We start from the raw sequence: 20,188 nt of genomic DNA, 5'->3' as shown, positions 1-20,188 counted from the left end.
TCACATGTTCAGTTTTTAATGTTTCTTAAAATTCCCTCCGATTTAATGGTATTTCCAGTGCCCTAAAGTATGCAGAAAAAATCGAATTTCGATGGTATCGATAACAATTGGAAAAGATGGTCACACTAAAAAGCACAAATTTCAATTTAAATTCCGGTCAAACTACCCCAATTTTGAAGAGAACCAGAATACATGCCGAGATCATGAATAACTCTAGAAATTATACACTGATCTCTGTATTTCCTATTCCTCAATCCAGAGCAACCTAACGGCTAACAGTACAAAATCATTTTATGTATATAATATAGCAAATTTTATTGTTTAGTTCTAAACAAAAACGAAATTAAATTCGTACATTAGTTGCTTGTTCAACATTTTCTTTCCGATTATCTTTTGTTTTTACTCTGCTCTGTTCGGATTCGTTTCCATTTTGAGAACCGTTTTAGTTGTTAAATGCATGAATTACATATTGCATCGTATTGCTATGCTACGGGCTGTTCTATGTTAGGTATTTATGTATGTATTTAAAGATTGATTGCAACGTGGAAGTGAGTGTATCCTAAAGATATGCTGAAGGAAGTTAATAAGTTTCTGGGTTTCGGTTGTTTTTGAGTTGCATAATTTTCGTTTTTATTTTCGATGCTTGCTCCGATCGGCAGCCAATCGAGGGATGCGGGGAAAGTTTCTTATGTGTTTATGGTTGTTTTATATAAATTTAAATTGGGGGAAATTGGAGTGTTTGACAACATTGTTTTTCTTTTTGCTTTTTTTGTTTCATTGTTTATGTTTTTTGTCGTTATAAAATGTTGGTTTTGTTGGTTTACGTTTTTAATTTAAGTATGTATAATAGTTTATATAAAAAATAACAGAGAAATTATATAAAACAAACATTAAATATAATCGTTTATTTTGCTCTTCTCTTCTTCATCTCTTCTCCGTCCTATTCTCGATCTTGACCTAATAATTAACGCGTCAATTGCCCGAATCCTCGCCATCTAATGATTCATCCTGCACCGATGAGCTGTCGTCACCGCCGCCGCCGCCCCCACCACCGCCTCCTCCGCGCTTCGATGAAGGTGTGCCCGTGAGCCGGCTGGAGCTGAGGCCCATGCCGCCGGTGCGTCTAAAGGAAAGGGAGACATACAAGTTGCAGGATTAGTATCAGGGTTTACAATATATAGTAGAGGATGGTTCTGGGTAGACGTGCAGTGCATGGGGGAATACAAAAATAACAGAACAGAGGTTGGAGTTGCACGAACCAAGTTCTATTTAAAATAGGAGTTTGAACGGCATTAGTTCGCACTGTTGGATGATTTTGCTGGATGGTGTGTTCCTAACATGCAGAGAGATGTACACAGAGGTGTGGTTGCTAGGTTTTCTTTGGTTTGGAGTGGTTTCTGGTTCACATTCACTGGGTCTGGGTCTGGGTCTGGGTCTGAGGATCTGCCTATGGATCTTGGCCAGCAGCACTTACAGCGCCTACGAGAAAGAAGCGAAACGATTCGAAACCTAATGCAGACCCTCACAATTCATAATGAGTGCGGCATCCTTTTTGGGCGAATAGGCCTTGGCCTTTTCGGTCTCGGCCACTTGGATGGAGCTTAAACCAAAACAATAAAATGTCAAAACAATATAGGAAGAATCTGAATCCCGGAAGAGAGCGAAAGAGAGACATAGCGCTAGAGACTTCCCCCTTCCGTCACAAAACCCTTGATCGAACAGGGATCTGCACCTACCGTAGTTTAGTTTTGAGTGAGTTGATCTCACGGTTCATGGCCTCCTGCGATTCAATCATATCCTCGCACTCGCGCTGGTACTTGCGCTTCTGTGTCTTCTCCTTCTGCAGTTCCTCCTCCGTCTCGTCCAGATTGCGCTTGAGCAATTTGATGCGGCTATTCAGCTGTGGGAGCAAAACGAATCCTTTAGTATAACCATCCCACAGTCAGGAACGGTCGGGCTGCTTACCTTATCCATTTGCTCCTTGTGCTGGTCGACATGTCTCCGCTCGTCTTCGATGTTCATCGTCAGCTCCTTGATCTTCTTGTCCATCTTGCGGTTGGCCTTCTGCTGCAGCAGTCGCTCCTTGCCCTCGCTCTCCAGCTGCTCCTCCAGATTGGCGATTTTGGCCTCGAGCGTGGCGATGGTGGCCTTCACCTTGGTACGTTGTGCCGTCTCAATCTCGGCCAGCTTGGCCTTCAGCTCCTTGTTCTGGCGCTCGAGCAGGGCGCGTCCATTCTCGTTCTTCTGCGAGTTGGACTTCTCGTTGGATAGCTCGGTGGTCAGCTGCTCGATCTGCAGCTGCGCCTTGCGGCTGCGGTCGAGCAGAACCTCCGAAATGGACTGCTCCTCCTCCAGCTCCTCCTCGAGTGTGGCAATGCGGGCCTCCAGTCGCCGCTTCTCGTCGACCATCAGCGATCCCTTGCTGGAACTGTTGGCAATCTCCTCGGCAAGCTCGTCGCGCTCCGTTTCGGCCGCCCGTCGGGCCCGCTCCGAGCTGGCCAAATCCTCGGTCAGCTGTAATACTTCTGCCTCCAAGGCCTTGACCTTGCGCTCGGCCTCCTTGCTCTGCGCCTGCAGCTCCTCCTTGGCCGCCTTGGCCTCCTCGGCGTCGCGAAGCGCATCCTTGACTTGTGCTTGCAGCTTCTTGGCGTGCTTCAGGGCATCCTCCTTCACCTTGTTATGCATTTCCATCGTGGTCTCGATCTCCTTGAGGTCGCCCTCCAGCTTCTTCTTCGATGCCACGGCGGCCGTTCGCTGCTTGCGCTCCTCATCGAGCTCCGCTTCCAGATCGCGCAATTGCTTGACCAGTCCTCGCCGCTTCTCCTCCGCCCCCTCCTCCTTGGCCAGCAGGTCGCGCTCAAACTGGGAGCGCAGGGCCTGCATATTGACCTCGAGACGCAGCTTGGCATCCTCCGTCAGCTGGAGGTCGTCCTCGAGCTCCTCGTTTTGTGCTTTCAGCTCGGCCAGCTGCGACTCCAGGGCGCGCTTGGCCTTCTCAAGCTCGTGGACGTTCTTGTCGGCGGTGCCTTGGGAGTTGGCCAGGTCGTCTAGCTCGTTCTGGAGTGTCTTGCGCTTGTTCTCGAGATCTTCGATCTTGTCGAAGGCCTCGTCCAGCTCGCGGGACACCGACAGCACCTTGGTCTCCTTCTCGCGCGCCTCCCGCTCTGCAGTGTCGCGTTCCTGGGCGATCTGCTCTGATATGGCTTTCTCCTCGGCGAGGGTCTTGTCGAAGTTCTTCTGCTTCTTCTCCAACTCGAGCACCTATGAGGGATTGGGATTGGGATTGGGGATTAGCAAAGGGAGTCCTTCAAGGAACTATGACGAGGGCCAGGGACCTACCTTCGTGCGTTGCGTCTCCAGCTCGATGGTGGCATCCTCCAGCTCCGATTGGATCTTCTTTTTGCTCTTGTCCAGGCGATCGTTCTGGGCAATCAGCTCCTTCACCTGTCGCTCCAACACCTCGATCTCCTTGTTGAGCCGCTTCTTGCCCTCCTCCAGCTCCTTGGCCAGGTCGGCATCCTCCTCAGCCTTCTTCTTGATCTCCTGCATCTGGCCGGTGACCTCGGCCAGTTTGCGCTCAAAGTTACGCTTGGCCTCCTCATCCTCCTCGAGCTGCTCCTGCAGCGCCTCCTTCTCGGACTCGATCTGGCGCAGCTTGGAGCTGAGGCCCAGTTTCTGGCGTGTCTCCTCCTCCAGCTGCTGCTGCGCTTCCGTCAGCTGCGACTCCATATTGCTGGCCGACTTGACGGCTGCCGATGCCTTCAGCTCGGCCTCCTCCAGCTGATTGGTGATATTCTCCGCCTCCTGCTGCAGCTTTGTGCACTTCTCCTGCAATTCCGATCGTGCGCGTTCGATCTCGGCCAATTTCACCTGCAAACAGAATCAGAATAGAGATCGTTCGGCCACCTTCTGTTTTCTTCACTCACCTGAAGCTCTGCGATTTGGGATTCGGCCTGCTTGCGTCGTCGATCGTTCTCCTGCCGGGAGCTGTTGACGCTGCGCAATTCGGTGGCCAGATCGGCGTTCTCCGCCTCCAGCGTACCCTTGGCCTTCTCCAGAACGGACTTGGCCTTGCGCAGGTTCTCCAACTGATCGTTGATGCCGTTCAGCTCCTGCGAGTGCTTGTGCCGCATGTCGGCCAGGACGCCCTCGTGGTTCACACCCTCTTCCTCCAGCGACTTCTTCAGCGTGGCCAGCTCCTGTTCGCGCTTGGAGCGCAGCTCTTGTTGGGCGGCCGTGGTGTCCAGGGAGTCGAGAAGCTCGTTCTTGAGTGCTTCGAGCTCCTCGCTGAGGTCGCGTCGCACCTTCTCGGCCTTGGCGCGGGCCGCCTTCTCGGCCTCGAGATCCTCCTGGATCTCGGCGAGCTGCGATTCGAGTTCACGTTGGGCCTTCTGGGCGGTGGCCTTGGTGGCGGACTCCTCGTCAATGCGCATCAGGGTCTGGGTGAGCTCCTCCTCGCGCTTCAACAGCTGCGCCTGCATCTCCTCCACTTGGGTGCGTCGCTCATTCAGCTGCTCCCTAAGGTCCGCCACCTCGGTTTCCACCTTTCGCTTGGTGCGGTCCGTCTCCTGGCGCTGCTGCTGATCCTTGTGCATGCGCTCCTCGAGCTCGGCGATGGTGGCCTCGTGCTTGGCCTTCAGTTTGGCCAGGTGCTTGGCCTTCTCCTCCTCCTCGGCGAGCGTCTGGGAGAGATCGTTGGCCCGCTCTTCGAGCAGCTTCTTCTCCTTGAGCAGCTTTTGGTTCTGGTCGTCGGTGAGGGCGAGATCCTCCTCGTGCTTCTTGATCTTCCCGTCCAACTGGACCTTCTCCAGCTGCAGCTTCTGGCGCGCGGCCTCCTCCTCCTCCAGCTGCTCCTCGAGGTCCTGGATGTGCAGCTCCAGCTTTTTCTTCTCACCGCCCAGGGCCAATACACGCTCCTCCTCCTCCTCGACGCGCGTCTCCAGCTCCTGCATCATGTCCTCCAGCTCCTGTTTGCGAGCCATCAGACGCGAGCGCGACTCCTCCGCCTCGGCGCACAGCTCAGTCTCGGCCTGCAGCTGTTCGGCGAGCCTGGTTTTCTCCACCAGCGCCTGCTGGTACTTGCGCTCGTACTCCTGGGTGTTCTTGGCCAGCGTGTCGAGCTTCTCGCGCACCTGCTTCAGCTCATCCTCCTTCTGGACGAGCTTCTCCTCCTGCTTGGTGACCTCCAGCAGGGGCTTAACCTTCGTGTAGAGGCGCCACCACTGCCAGTTGCGGAGCTTGAGGTAGGCGGCGCAGTTGCGCTGAATGATCCGGATGGCATTCAGCTGCTGGAGCCGCTTCTGGTAGTTGCGGCGGGCGAGGAAGCCGCGACAGAACGCCTGGAAGTTCACGATTAGGTCGGAGATCTTGAAGTCACGCTCCTCCTCGAGATGGGCGAGGACGCCCGCGCGGAAGAAGATCTTCGACTGACCGACTCGATACAGATTCGAGTCGAGTTCCAGCGCCTGGATCATCCTCTCGCAGGCCTTCTTGCCGTCCATGAAGCCCTTGGCGATGACGTTCGGAGTGAGCAGCTCGTACCGCTGGCGGAACTCCTGGAAGGGTATGCGATTGGGAAAGCCTTGGCGACAGATGCGTATGCCCTCGAGGACGCCGTTGCAACGCAACTGGTCGAGCACCAGGGGGGCATCGATCTTGCCGGCCCGCTTCTCGTGGTTCGGTATGATACAGCGCACAAAATTGGGATTCGTGTTGCGCAGCGTGTCCATCAGCTTCGCCAGCTGCTCCTTGTATAGGTGGGACACGGTGCGGAACATGCCCTTGCGGGTGCGTGCCCCGAACGTGGTGTCGGTCAGGGCCTGCTGTGCCATGCCAACGATCTCCGCATCCTTCCAGATGTTCACCACAAACGGATCCTGCGAGCCCTGCAGCAGCGACACAATGTTCTCGTTCAGCGGATCCATGTTCTTCATCAGCCACTTGGTCGCCGAGTAGTCCACCCGTCCGGCATAGTGGACGATGGCAAAATCGGCCACGCCCCGGAAGTCGGTCTTCATGAACTTCGGATGCATCGAGTGGGCCGAGACGAGCTTGTCGACAAACGTCTTGTCGGTGGCCTTGGGGAACCAGCACTCCTCGTCGAGCAGGGCCATGATGCCGCCCGGTTTGTCGATCAGGTCAATGGTGGGCTGCAGATCGAGCCCAAAATCAATGAACTTCCACTCGATGCCCTCGCGCTGGTACTCCTCCTGCTCTAGGATGAACATGGTGTGGTTGAAGAGCTGCTGCAACTTCTCGTTCGTGTAGTTGATGCACAGCTGCTCGAACGAGTTGAGCTCGAAAATCTCGAAGCCAGCCATGTCGAGGATGCCGATGAAGGAGGCCCCCTGCCGCTTGGTGCGGTCCAGCGACCGATTGATGCGATTCACCAGCCACTTGAACATCCGCTCGTAGCAGGCCTTGGCAATGGCCTCCACAGCGAACTCCACCTGCTCCTTGGTCTGGGCCTTGGTGACAAAGTCGCGGCCCACCTTGATGCGCGGCGTGAGGAAGGCCCGCGACATGTCCGTCACACTCAGGCCGAGCAAATGGGCAATCTTCTGGGCCACTGTGTTGTCGGGTAGCGTGGCCTGGTCGTTGTTGCGCTCCTGCCGGAACTTCATGCTTCCGAACAGCAGGACGGCGCTCACGATACGGAATATCGAGTTGAAGTCCTCCGAGGTCATGCCCATGATGTTCATCGACTTGACGGTGGCCTGGAACTCGGCATAGTCATCCACACCGGGCACTGGCAGGCTGCCGTTCGACAGGAATGCATACGACTTGACATCATCGAGTATGAACTTCTCGCGCTGCTCCGGCGAGGCGCCCGCCAGCAACTGATAGAAGATGTGGAATGTACGTTCGTCCTTGGCTTGGCGGATGGCCCGCGACTTCTCCAGCAGATACGTCTCGATGTTGGCGCCCGAGATGAAACCAGAGGCATCGAAATTGATCCGTATGAATTTGCCCTGCACAAAAAGGACCACAAATACAAGGATTACTGGAAGAGTCTCTATCGAAACGTGTGTGTGTGTGTGACTTACGAAACGCGATGAATTATCGTTCTTGACGGTCTTGGCATTGCCAAAGGCCTCCAGTATGGGATTCGCTTGCAGCAGTTGTTGCTCCAGTTCACCCTGAGTAGCGGGAGGACACAAGAGAATGGGATTATTGCAGGTTCTTCAGAGATCTAACGATGTCTAGGGTTAGCAACACAAAAAAAGCACAATGTACACATAGAAAACATGCAACAAACAATCGACAAGGACAAGGACAACCACATGCAGTTCTCAAAGGATTAATCTACGGAAAGCAAGCAAAAGACTACTCTAAAAATTGTACTGAACACGGGACAAAACTCCTCTACTCTGCCGTTCGGCGGCGGCGGCGATGGCTGCTCCAGCCGGTTGGATTCTTTTACCTCATTCTGATCACTCTCCATTGCTATATCGATATTCCGTTGATACTTATATTGTTTTTGTTTCTTGGTCACTATCTTGACGTTTAAGTATTTATTCGCTAACACCGAATAGATCTGTTATTTTTCAGGATTTTTTGGGTAGGTTATGGGAAGGGGAAGCCTTAAAATCATATGTATCTAGATCTAGCTATTCATCTACAACTGAAAATCGTATATTCACATTACGTATATATGTATGGTTAGTTTTAGTTTTGTTTAGGATTTACTTATAGTGGGTAGGGGGGTGTGTACAGTAGAGCATACTTTACCGAAAATGCCTCTTGACTACTCTAAAAATGCGTGGCATGGAATGGAGGGCAAGAGGAGAGAGCAGTGAGCAGAGAGATGATTTTAAACAGATGTACAAAGTGTATGTGTGGTCTTGATATGGAAATGGGAAAACAGAACACAGAGCCCCTTGGAAGGTACTCTTTTGTGAGAGGAAATGCATCATCAAAACATACATAAATGAATTAGAAATAAAATATGGACAAGTGGGAGAAACCAGTCCCCTCATTGGTAGAACAAATAAAAAACGGGCATTTTTGGGAATAGAAACACTAAAATTGGGTTAAACGTAATAGATAACGAAAGATAGGAGAGGATCAACAAAACATATACGGGTTAATATGGCATCCATGTTCCACCATCCACCTTTCGTTTAGTCTTGGATTTGGTTTTGGATTTGGAAATACTTACAATCAGAATGGCAGGATTCGGCACCTGTTTTGTTTCGGGGTTTTTTTTTTTGTGGTGTGTTGTTTGGGTGTGTGTTTTTTTTTTCGGGTATTCATCGGTTGTGTGGTGGCAGCCAGCATTTCGTTTGTACAAAATATATATACACCATACCATACCATACCATATGGGAATGTACAATATATAGATCGATATATATCGATATCGATATGTGGGTATATTTCGAGTTCAAAGTTCAGTGTAGTGGAAGGCACAACAACCAACAAAGTCGAAAAATGTACAACGAGTGTTTGTATTTGTGCGTGTAAATATATTGCGTGTGTGTGTGTGTGTGTGTAATAGGACATGAAAATAAAGAAGATTCATAAATAAATAATTCAAAAATATATATATAGTAAATATTTTGCCCTAGAAAAGGTAGTGCAAAAAGGAAAAACAAAAAGTATGGATATATTTCCCAGAACGAATGCAAAGTTGTGCTCAAAGTATTATTAATTGTGTGTGTTTCCAGTTTGTACTTTTCTTGGTATCTGTTATCGGGGGCAGCTGATAAGAAATCCCTCTCCCCACCTCGTAAATTCCACTTCGTGCTGTTGACACAGACACGCCACCACCAGAGGATAGGAGAGGAGAGGAGAGGAGAGGAGCAAAGCCCAATGTCTGAACTAGTTTCTAATCAAACGAACGGCACGAACGAATTCCCTTCGATTCCACTGATGATTCAGTTGTAGGTACCTTCATCAGCGACTATTTATGGCAATTGTAATCACAATTATTATTACCAGCTACACAAACATTGGTTGCCTCTTCAATTTGGGACAAAGCAGCAGTTCTAGCCAAGATTGCACCCTGCCTCCCTCTCTGAAGGTTCTTCTGGAGGAACATTCATCAGCATCAGCATATCGTATGTGGAGTGCTCCCCCCGATTATGTTTAGGAGGTATCCGTATAAATGCCTCAAGTCTGTTTGCAGCTTATCACGTTCCAGCAGTAGCAGCAGCCTCCAGCCTCAAACAGGCTCATATAAGGCAGGCCAGTAAACGCATAAAACATAATGAAAAGTGTGTTTGGAGCTCAAGAGCAGCTTGTTTTTTGTGGCTGAAAAGGATTGACTGAGTGTATGCCCAAAAGAAATACACGAAAAATATATACAAATATAATTTGTTTTGTTTGCCCCCAATTATGGTTATGAACCAGAACCGAACCGAAACAGAAGCCAGTCCGAGTCCGAGAACTGGGGCGCCACCAGCAACAGTTGCCATGCCACAAAAGGAGATGATACCAGCACCAAAAAACCCCCCCATTGAATGTCGCAATTCGAGTGATTTAATTTTCAATTTTTATCAATTGCCCCTCCTCTGGTGCTGCAATTCAATTTCGCTTTCGCTTTTGTTTCTGTTTTTTTTTGTTTTATGGTGTTTATTTTATTGCTGTAAATGACAAAAATTTGTCAGCAACTTATTGTACAGATATACAGATATACCATATGTGGCAGGGCATCGGTTGATTAATGAAGTGTGCCGCCCCCCCTTCCTCCCCCCGGCAAACCGGCAAGAGAGCAACCAAAGCAAAGAGTAAACCCAAGGAGAATGGGCTTTGGCTCTATGATGCTGCTGTTGCTGTGGCTTTTGATGCCGCGTAATGTGGCAGCGCCCCTCGGTCGGTAGGAATGCATTTCTGCCCGGGGAGGCGAGCTTCGTTGGATTCCGTAGAATGAAACGAAACGAAAAACGAGCGGGAACGTTCTGAGTTGCTGCGGACACCGCAACTCTACAGTTATACCCGATACTAAGTCAGTATGGCTCTCCTCCGGCAGACGCCGCTAATATTAAACGACACGAAAAAGAGAGAGACAGAAAATCAGTCTGAGCTTGTCGTCGGGCGCTGCGTAGCCACTGCAAATTGATTTGTTCCTTTTGGCTATAAAAATTATTTGATCTGGTCCAGATTCAGCAATCTGATAGATATGGTCATTATCTATGATTCTGCGTTTTTAGATTTCTCGAATCTGCAATATTGTGGATGCAACAGATTTTCGTTCTTTGTGGGGGCGGAAGGGGGTGGGGCGAAATTCTGAGATATACGTTTTATAGTGAGATCTAACAGAAGTGCGGATACCAAATTTGGTTACTCTAGCCTTAATAGTCTCTGAGATTTGTGGATGCCCCAGATTTTCGTCCTTTGCGGGGGCGGAAGGGGGTGTGGCGAAATTTGGACACAAAACGGTCAAGGTCCGATATCACAGGAGTGTGGATACCAAATTTGGTTGCTCTGGCTCTTATAGGTTCTGAGATCCTTGAACTCATATTTTGCAATTGGCAAAACCGACCATGAAACCTGTGTGTTAGAGAGAGACAGAGCGAGAAAGAATGAAATTGTTTTCTTGATTCTGACTATAATAATTATACGATCTGGTTGAGATTTTGCACTGTAGAAGATATGGTCATCCTCACCGATTCTGCGTTTTTGGTTTTATCGTATCTTTAAAAATGTGGATGCCACAGATTTTCGTCCTTTGTGGGGGCGGAAGTGGGCGGGGCGAAGTTTTGAAATATTTTTGTAGCAGTGACATATCACAGAAGTCTGGATCCAAAACATCGTTGAGCACTAGGCGCTGAAGGGGACGGACGGACGGACGGACGGACGGACGGACAGACGGACAGACAGACAGGGCTCAATCGACTCGGCTATTGATGCTGATCAAGAATATATATACTTTATGGGGTCGGAAACGATTCCTTCTGGACGTTACACACATCCACTTTTACCACAAATCTAATATACCCCAATACTCATTTTGAGTATCGGGTATAAAAATATCTACTAATCGTTCCCCTCTAAAGTTTATATATACGTATACATATGTATCTATAAAGACCATCAGGTCTATCAACCGTTATTCAACGCACTCTATCTGAACTCTTAACCTATCCTAAGCTATTTAAATCTAATCTAAATCAACCTGAACACAAAAGTGCCAACAAATTACAGATTACAGATTATAAGGAACACTCAAGTGTCATTAGAAGTTCTCTTATGTGTGTTCTGCATACAATTTATGGTTTTCCTGAGATTAAAAATTCTCTTTTCTTCCCACTTCCACTTTCCAGTTCCTTAAGCCCACATTTAGATACTCTATTCAAATATATTTCAATGCTTTTCATGACTCTTCATGGTCTTCAGTGACATGAGATACAAAACGAAATACTTTGAAATTGTAAGTGGATTTGAGGCAGTAGAACACCCACATAAGAAGTCATAGGTGCGAGGGTGTATTAAAGACAGTTTGCCGACTCCAGCAATTATATACACACCATACTGTACATATATAGATACATATATAGTCGTGTGAGTGTTAGTGAACGTATCGTAGATATCCATACGAGTCGTGCATCTCCCTTGAACGTTCTCTCTAATTAATTACAATGGCAAACAATAACAATTGCTGGGAGCAGCTTGCGTGTCATTAATGTGAGTTTAATAAGCATTTTATAAGCACACATATCCAATCCAAAATGGAACTGTATCTACGAGTAGAGACGGAACATATGTGTATGGATCTCTCCCACAGATGATGCACTGAGCGAAAAAACTTCTGCTAGAACACATTCCTCTAATGAGGATTTGGGATTTAGGATTGGAAGGACCCTTGTACGACCCTTTCTCAACTGATGCAACATCCCATTGGAATCAGCCCACGAATCATCTACGAATATGGAATGTGATTTCAATTTTCCCCCAGTGTAGATACAACTTTGCATTCGCGTCTGTTCTTGGAGTCATTTATCTTATTTTGGAGCCGACGAGAGTTGTGTTCGCTCTTGTACTTACCGCACCAGAGCCCTTGGGCTTGGAGGCTGCCACATAGGCCAGAAATTGGATGACCTTCTTGGTGTTCTCCGTCTTGCCAGCACCCGATTCGCCAGTACACAAAATCGATTGGTCTTCGCGATCTGCAGAGAGAGAGAGAGAGAGAGAGAGAGAGAAGGGGAGACGTAAGTACGATTTAAGAGCGAGAGAGTGGCAGAGTGGGACGAGGAGAGAGCGGCAGAGTGGGACGAGGAGAGAGTGACACACTTCATTACCGCAACAACAACAAATTTGGCTGCTGACAAAACAAAAATGGAAAATGGAAATTAAAATGTTCAAAAAAATGTTTCAAGAAAAAAACGAAATCGCAAACTCAGCTTGAAATTTCTGTTGACCCAAATTCATGTGAGCAAAAACAAAACAAAAAAAAAGAAGAGGGGGAGTAGGGACGGGGGGAGTGGAATAAATGAGACATACATCAATTGAAACAAAAACAACAAAAAAAACTATTGATTTCAGCATGCGTATCCGAGAGATACTTGTGCTGGTGCTGGTACTGGTACTGGTACTCGTAGATACAATCATCGACCATCGACGAGTATTTGGCGGCAGTAAATTGCTTTTGCCCCGCTATTGATATGGCGCCAGTGATCCCGTCCAGAATCGTTCGAACTAGATTTTCACTGCACCCCAAGCCCCAAACCCCAAGCCGCAAGCCCCAAGCCCCAAACCCTCATCCCCCATAGCCTCGTCATTCGATCCAATATTTAAGCTAACCACAAAACTCAGACAGACAGAAAATGGACAGACATAGACACAGATACAGAGTCAGAGAGTCAGATATATCCACTCTGATTGCCATAGATTTCGAGGCAGCTTCCACATAACGACCCCGTACTTATTTATTATTATGGCCAAAGCCGGTCGCTCAATCGATCGAACGCCGTGCATCGCATACATATGCACATACATACATACATACATACATATGTATATATACATATCTGACCAAAGATGGATCGAAATTTATATATCTCGGCAAGCGTCATTTTATGGGAATTTTCGTGAAGCTCTTTTTGTATATTTTTTGTGTCTTTTTGGGTTAAGATTAATCTAATAGTTGAAAAACTGGGATATTGTGGATGCGGATAGATGGATGTATCTATTACGCAACAACGATGATCATTCAGAGAGAAAGAGAGCCATAAAAATGTGGCACAGGGACAGCAGGGGAATTATAGGAAAGAGTATAAAATCAAAAGGCAAAACACTTTGTATAGAATTTTCCCTTTTATTATGATTCTTATTATTGACGCAGTTTATGGGTCAATTTAGTTCTCAATTCAGATCATTCTTTGGAACAATTCAAACTGCATTTTGCAGATTCAACACATTGGAATTTTGATTGCTTAATTCCTTTACTTTATTTTATTTTTATTTATTAATTTTGCCAGTTTGGAAAAACACTTCCACAGTGCCATTTGTGCCATCGATTTCAGAATATCATAAATCCGTCATTAGGGTTTTCGTAAATTTGCCTATAATTTGTTTTGTTTATAAACAAAAACCAATTAAAAGAAATCAAAGAGAAAACGAAAACATTTTTTGTTAGAAAATGCAATACAAAAATATTAATTAGCTTTTAGAGGAAAATGTAGGGAACGAATTTTTAAAGTAAACCGATACAAAAAAGATAGTTTCATACATCAATGATTGAACGATAGAAAGGTTCTATCTACTAGTATTCAGATTTTTCTATAGCGAATATGAGGGAAGAACCTTGTCCAAAAAATTAGCTGATCCAATGTGAAACTGAGAAGGGAGTTCCTCTTGACAAAATAACTCCCAAAACTCCCAATTTGTGTGCTTATATACAGCACATATGTATGTATATACAAATGTATGTATATCATATGTAAAGCAAGTCAAGGCGTGTCATTTGATCATGAACAAGAGAGTCTTATGACATTGGGGCTTGGAATATGGAATGGTTTCTCGCATGGAATGGGAATGGAATGCCATCAAAATTGCAGTTTGTTCAGATTCGAAAGATTTGCCATTGCCACGATACAGAGGTGTGTGTGTTGTGTCCAGTTCCCCAAATTCAATATCCCAATTCCAATCCCAATCCCAATCCCAATCCCAATCCCTACCCCGGCTCTGTCGCTGTTTCTGTCTTTGCATTTGTAGTGCGTGTTTCAGGGCAATGTAGTCCCCCAGAGGAATGATGGCAATGCAGGAACACGCCTGGAGATTATTAAAAGACAGAGAAATAAATCAAAAGAAACTGCCACACCCCAAAGGTATGGGAATATGGGAATATGGGAGGGTTCCATTCCGCCGCCTTTGTGGCTGTAAATTACTGAGACTGGGACTGAAAAATGAAAAAGGAAAAACAATCAAGTAAATGTGCATAAAGCAGAAATTTATTAACCGTCGAATATGGTGAGGCTCGTAGTGAGGTGACGATTTGTTTAAACATTTCAAAACAAAAAAGATTACGACGACGACGACGTTGATGATGTTCAAGGGGGCACAAAAGCACACAAATTCGAGTCCGAGCTGAAGCAAAGTTGAGTTTTTAGATCCATATATGGTAATGACACGTATACGCAATATTAGTTAGCCAAAACTGAGACTCAGACAGGGACACACACATACAATACGTATAGTATATAGAGAGAGGTATGCCTCGAGTTTGGAGTCACCGTCAGAGCGCGGCAATTATGAATCATCTACCGGCGAGACGTTACGCTTGAATCGGACATGCAAAACCATCCGAAAAGTCGCCGAAGCAGCCCCAAAAAACCCGCCTGAAAGCCAGGCTGAAAATGCAACAGACTGAACAAAAAAAAAAAAAAAAAAAAAAGGGAAACCAGTTTCTGTTAGGAGAGACTCGGAGATGATTCATCCGAGGATTTACACAGCTGGGAAATGGAGGTACTCCCCCCCACCACCGACCAAGCATGAGGCATGCAGCAGCTTAAAACTCACGCAATTCTGGGGAAAAAAAAGGGACAGAGAGACGACCGAGCGACCTTTTATCTAATCTTCGTTTTTTCGCTTGTTTATGCGGGAATGGAATGGAATTCTCGATAGCAAACACACAGAAAATGGCAAACATGAAGCAGAGACAGAGAGAGAGAGAGAGTAAATAAATCTATATACTTATTGCATTTCGTGTATCAGAAGAGTTATACATATATGTATGTACTATATTTATTTGTGTATAAGAAGAGTACTGTACTTACCACCCAACATGTTTCTATAGGCACTGTCCGTTATTGCAAACACATGCGGTGGCACTTCGTGTCGCTTTATACCCTTATAGCGTTCCATAATCTTTTCGGTGTAGATGGGAAGTTTCTTGTACGGATTGACCACAACGCAAAATAGACCGGAATATGTCTGGAAAAGTAAAAAAAAAAAAAAAATATGAATTATTAATATAAGTAACAAGGGGGCAATCCACGTGCAACCCCCGTGTCTGAAAAATACCCTCGATAATGATCCGGGCGTAAGTGGGATTGGCATTTGGTTGTAGGGGAAATTCAACCACTTTCATATTCATAAGAAGATTGATGCTCTCAAAAAAGATTGGCACTGTAGCCCACTTTGTATTGGGGTCTGATTTAAGAATCATCTTCATTTCTTATTGTATAGAGAGATTATATAGAGAGGAAAGAAATATAACAGGTATGGATAGGGATCATCTGACAGGCTGAAAGTGGCTTCAGGAACGTGGAAAACAAAGCAAAGTTTGGCTTAATTTTCGATGGCATCGTGTTGCATCGTGTGGTATGCAAACATGGGGACTAACGACGAACAGCCTCTGGCAGCCCCTGGCAGCCCCTGCAATCGGCAGGCGGCCGGCGAGGTGGCGGCGACTGATGTTCAGTGGCCTAGTTAGTGCTTAGTGTTGCCCAAACTCTAACGCACACACACACACACAGATACAACATGGGCTTGAAGCAAGACATGTGCTTTAAAGTTGGCCAGCACCATAAACAGCAAACGCATGTATCTGTATCTCCCAGTGGCTGTATCCGCTGCTATATCTGTATCTATAGTTGTATCGGTATCCGCTGGTATCTACCAGCCTACATAACTGTGACTGCGGCTGCGGCGTGGGCACTAAGTATGCGGCTTTTTGCTATTTGTTGTACGAGTATCATTTAAATATCCAGCAAACATTAAATGCGAAAAGAGAAAAAAAAAACAACAACAAACTTTACGAGGGAAGGGGGAGTAGACAACCCACACACACCCATTCGTGTGTGACAGATACAGATTGAAATGGAAAGTACAGCTCTCAATGTAAATTTCCCGAAAATCTCTCTCTTTGAGCGGAGGAGCACAGGCCAGGGAGGAGTGGGCCCCGACTGACTCATACATATATGTATATGTATATACCCATAGTTTAAAGAGCCTCTTGGAAGAAACAACAAAATCACGTCTCGACAATCAGTAACCTTGCTTTAGTAGCCATAGATGTACATATGTGTGCGTGTCAGGCATCCAAAAATGGCAGAAAAACTGCTTTTTGTTTCTTTGCTCTTTTTGGCAATCGTTTAGAAGTGGCCGTCACTCGTGACGGCAATGTTTACTCTCGGATCTGGGATCGGATCGCGTCTCTCCGCACACTTTTGCGGCACTTCAAGCTCTTTGTATGCTGCTGCACTGAGTCATTATCCTGATGACTGGTTCAGGCAGGCAGGCAGGCATCGACCATCATCAATCAATGGAGCCTGGCTGCCTGCGTGGCCTGCCCCGATCTTGGGTTGGGCCTTATATGGTCAGCGGATAATTCAAAATCATGAAATTTATGTAAATCTCAAGCAAGTAGCAACAGCGCCACAGAGGCAATTAAATTACAGCGAGATTTACTTATATTATGGAGGGAGGTATTTATATGAGGTGAGAGGGGACAAAGGCGAGTCACCGCACAGGTAAACGTGAAATATTTATCAATTAAGCTGAGCACTCACACACAGAGAGACAGAAAGAGAGAGAGAGATACAAGAATGAGCTTTGGGTGGACTATTATTTTTTACGTGAGTTGGGGGGCTTTCTCTGCAACAAGCAGTTCAGCATTTAAAGAAGACAACAGTTCGAACTGCCTTACAGTAGCTCCCTCCCACTCCAGCTATGGTAGGAGGTAGAAGCAGAGCGAGCTTAGTATGATGCTCAAATTAAAAGCAGTTATTCACTTCGAACAGCAAGCAGTTGAATGGTGTTCAAGCTAGTTGCCTCTCACTCTATCGATTGGAAGGAGCATATTCAAGCAGTTTGATATTCATTTGAAATTTCAAGCAGTTCCATTAGTACTACAACTAGTTGTTGGTTAGTACTAGCTCTATGCAGAGTGAGAGAGAGAGAGAGAGAGAGGGGGGGAAGGAAAACATAAAAAAAAAAACAAAACATTTAGTCTCTTACCAGATTTGTCAGGCATTTAGCGTGTGGACCATTTTGGTCTCCGCTTTCAGGCCTTATGTGGGCACAAGCATTTTATTTGTGTATCGAACGTGTGGCAAGCAGAGCAAATCGAGGGGCACATTCAGGCAAACAAGGGCAGCAGCAACAGCAAAAACAAACAAACAAAAAAGCAGAAGGCGGCGTCTTTCATGTTAATTACGTGCTCGAAGACACCTCTACCTATACCTCTATCCACATCACATCACCCATTTCCCCTACCGGCACCCATCCATTCATCCCCCACATGTTGCAGTGGCAAACTATTAGTGCCAATAGTTTTTGAACAAATTGTTCTGCTGATATGCGGGAAATATAATTTATTTGCCACAAAATGCATGCCTCATGTGGCCATAGACTCGGCAACAGCCGCCGCCTCTGCACTACCTCTACCTCTGGGTGTCTGTCTCTGTCTCTGTCTCTGTCTCTGTCTCTGCCTCTGCCTCTGCCTCAGCATGTGGCACATTTGCACTCGCTCGTGGCTAAAAATTAAAATCTTGCAAAGCAAATTAAGTGACAGAAATCCCATATTAAAATGCCACACAAGATTCGGTTCGGCGTCGCCTGAGTTTGCCATTTCAATTAGCGTATCTCAAAGATAGTTAGAACTGAATGGATTCCGAATAGGGATATGGAATGGGCAAAGATACATACACACATACATACATATGTGAATATGTACATATGGGGAGCCTGTAAAAGTGGCCAAGGCACCAACGTCATCCTCCCTGTCAAGTGCAATTATATTTAGCTGCCAACGCATGGGCCCGAAATGTAAATTACAATTTTCAGCGCTTTTCCCGCGATGCTGCTGCCGTCGAGCAATTGCACCCAGTCACCCGATGGACATAAATCAATTAATTGCAAGAAAATTCAGTCAAAGGGGGTTATCAAAGCACGCCGATGCTTTCAATACCCTAGCAATGAGATCTTTTCTATGGCCTAAACCAGGGTTTTTGGTAGCTTGCGACCAGCTGTCTGTGTCTAAGGTATGAATATAATGTATAATGTATAACCTTACAGTTGGCAATTTTTCTACGCTTGATTCCTATACAATGCACGCTGCTGATGGAGATTGCAATACCCTACCGAAAGAGTATAAAACATTGTAAATGAAGAAAATTAAAATTTTAATGTTTTGTGGAATATTTCAAACCCAATTTGATTTTCAATCGGCTGCAACTAATTGGCGAAGAGGGGGAAGGAAGGAGGTGGGCTGGACTATGGGAGGTCTTTGGTCAGTTTCATTCGTGCCCCATTTTTCCCGCCCTAGCCCCTGTCTGGTGGGCTGCTGACACAACATTTTCTCCGCCCAAATCAATTCGCTGCAAAAATTTTCATGTCCAACAAATTGGCCATATTTGTTGCTGTTGTTGCTGTTGTTGCACCAGAGGTGTTGACACTTTGATTTGCATACTGTATCCATGTAAAAATGTGTGTAAGTGTGTGTAAGTGTAATATTATTTTTGTTCTGCCTGCCTGCCGGCCGACGCATATTAATTAAGCTACAAGCTACCGGCAGTCAGAAAGTCAGAAGCAGCTGCCAGTCGAATTAATTTAAATTTAATTTAAAAATCAAATTAAATGTCAACAAACTATAATAATTATGCCGTTCAACACAGCGCCCCTCCCCCGTATCTCCCTTCTCTCTCTCTCTCTTTCTTCTTCTGTGTCACCCTGTGTTATCCGCTCTCTTTACTTCTTTCTTTCTTTGGCGCACTCGGGGCCATGCAACAAGTTAGCGGCCTAAAACACGTCAGCAACAATTGGCAAGCAAATTAAATGGGACAGTCCGCCCGAAAGAGATAGGGGCAGAGTAAAACGAAGAGGAAAAGACAGCAAGAGAGCAGAGAGAGAGGCGAAACAAAGTGCGTGGAATGATTGTGTAAGTTGTAAGCGGGCACACAATAATTCGCTGACAGCAACAACAAACGAAGTTTCTGATACCCTTCAATATTACAGAACCATTAGCTAGAGCTTAGAGTGTTTCCATTTGGGCCTACATCTCACGTCGATTCGCTTATGGGTAAATTGTTAGAGCGAATCAACGGCAACGTTTCCATTATTCCAGAATAGCCAGAAAACGTCTGGCCAAAGTCGAAATACCCTCTATTTAGGGTATAAAAACGGCAGCAGCAACAATGCCTGGCCTGAGAGTGCGCTGAAGCGTGGCCCGACAACAACAGCAGCAACAATCTAAACAAATTTAAAGCAGTTCGCGCCCACATCAAAAAGTAGAAACAACCGTTTGGGCATTAAATTAAAACTCCCAAACCAGAAAGACAGACAGAGACAGAGAGCGAAAATTGGAAAGAGGCAGGAGTAAGATAAGTAGTAGCAGCAACAAGCTCATAAAATATGTAAAAAAAAAAAGCGGCACATAATTTGTTAGAAAACAATAAAACAAATAAAAAAAACGAAGCTGCCACATGGGCAGCGAAATAGAAGGCAAATAGAGATACATAGAAAGAGAGGAGAAACACCCACGGTTCAGGTCCCGCTCAAATCAAGCAGTTTATCAACATGCGCCAGCTACATGTTGCCCGAGCTCAGCCTTGAGCCACAGAAGAGGTCTTATTTTTGTCTACAACGGCCTCTTAATGATCCATACAAAGGTTAAAAGAGGGTGTGAGACTTAATGCATTTTTAATTTATTTTTATGGAACAATGTAAGAAAAGAGGAAGAAATTCAGCTAAGTGTAGTTGATAACGATTAGCACTGCAGGCAAGCAGTCGTGCTAAGCAGTTC

The 20,188-nt window shown here is 46.1% G+C and overlaps 1 protein-coding gene across 4 annotated transcripts in view; it reads right to left on the bottom strand.

Annotated features, from left to right (window-relative positions):
• Window positions 1-602: 602 nt before the first annotated feature.
• Window positions 603-20,188, bottom strand: part of LOC108158555 (myosin heavy chain, non-muscle) — a 28,065-nt gene continuing 8,479 nt past the window's right edge. The window contains exons 4-14 of one of the 4 annotated variants that reach the window (XM_033390421.1): window positions 15,219-15,375; window positions 11,989-12,110; window positions 8,162-8,185; window positions 7,732-7,752; window positions 7,047-7,139; window positions 3,927-6,971; window positions 3,340-3,870; window positions 1,966-3,261; window positions 1,737-1,900; window positions 1,475-1,600; window positions 1,046-1,123 (exon numbers count right to left, since the gene is read on the bottom strand). In XM_033390421.1, coding sequence (XP_033246312.1) covers window positions 1,510-1,600; window positions 1,737-1,900; window positions 1,966-3,261; window positions 3,340-3,870; window positions 3,927-6,971; window positions 7,047-7,139; window positions 7,732-7,752; window positions 8,162-8,185; window positions 11,989-12,110; window positions 15,219-15,375 — 5,544 coding nt within the window. In that variant the 3' untranslated portion in view covers window positions 1,046-1,123; window positions 1,475-1,509. Of the gene's footprint in view, window positions 1,124-1,474; window positions 1,601-1,736; window positions 1,901-1,965; window positions 3,262-3,339; window positions 3,871-3,926; window positions 6,972-7,046; window positions 7,140-7,423; window positions 7,460-7,731; window positions 7,753-8,161; window positions 8,186-11,988; window positions 12,111-15,218; window positions 15,376-20,188 lie in introns of those variants that run through there. The other 3 variants (XM_033390419.1, XM_033390420.1, XM_033390422.1) reach the window with 3 other exon arrangements.

The sequence above is a fragment of the Drosophila miranda genome, chromosome 3, assembly GCF_003369915.1.
Source record: "Drosophila miranda strain MSH22 chromosome 3, D.miranda_PacBio2.1, whole genome shotgun sequence".
Lineage (NCBI taxonomy): Eukaryota > Metazoa > Arthropoda > Insecta > Diptera > Drosophilidae > Drosophila > Drosophila miranda.
Note: the sequence above shows the minus strand (reverse complement) of the source record. Positions and strands in the feature narration are given on the sequence as shown.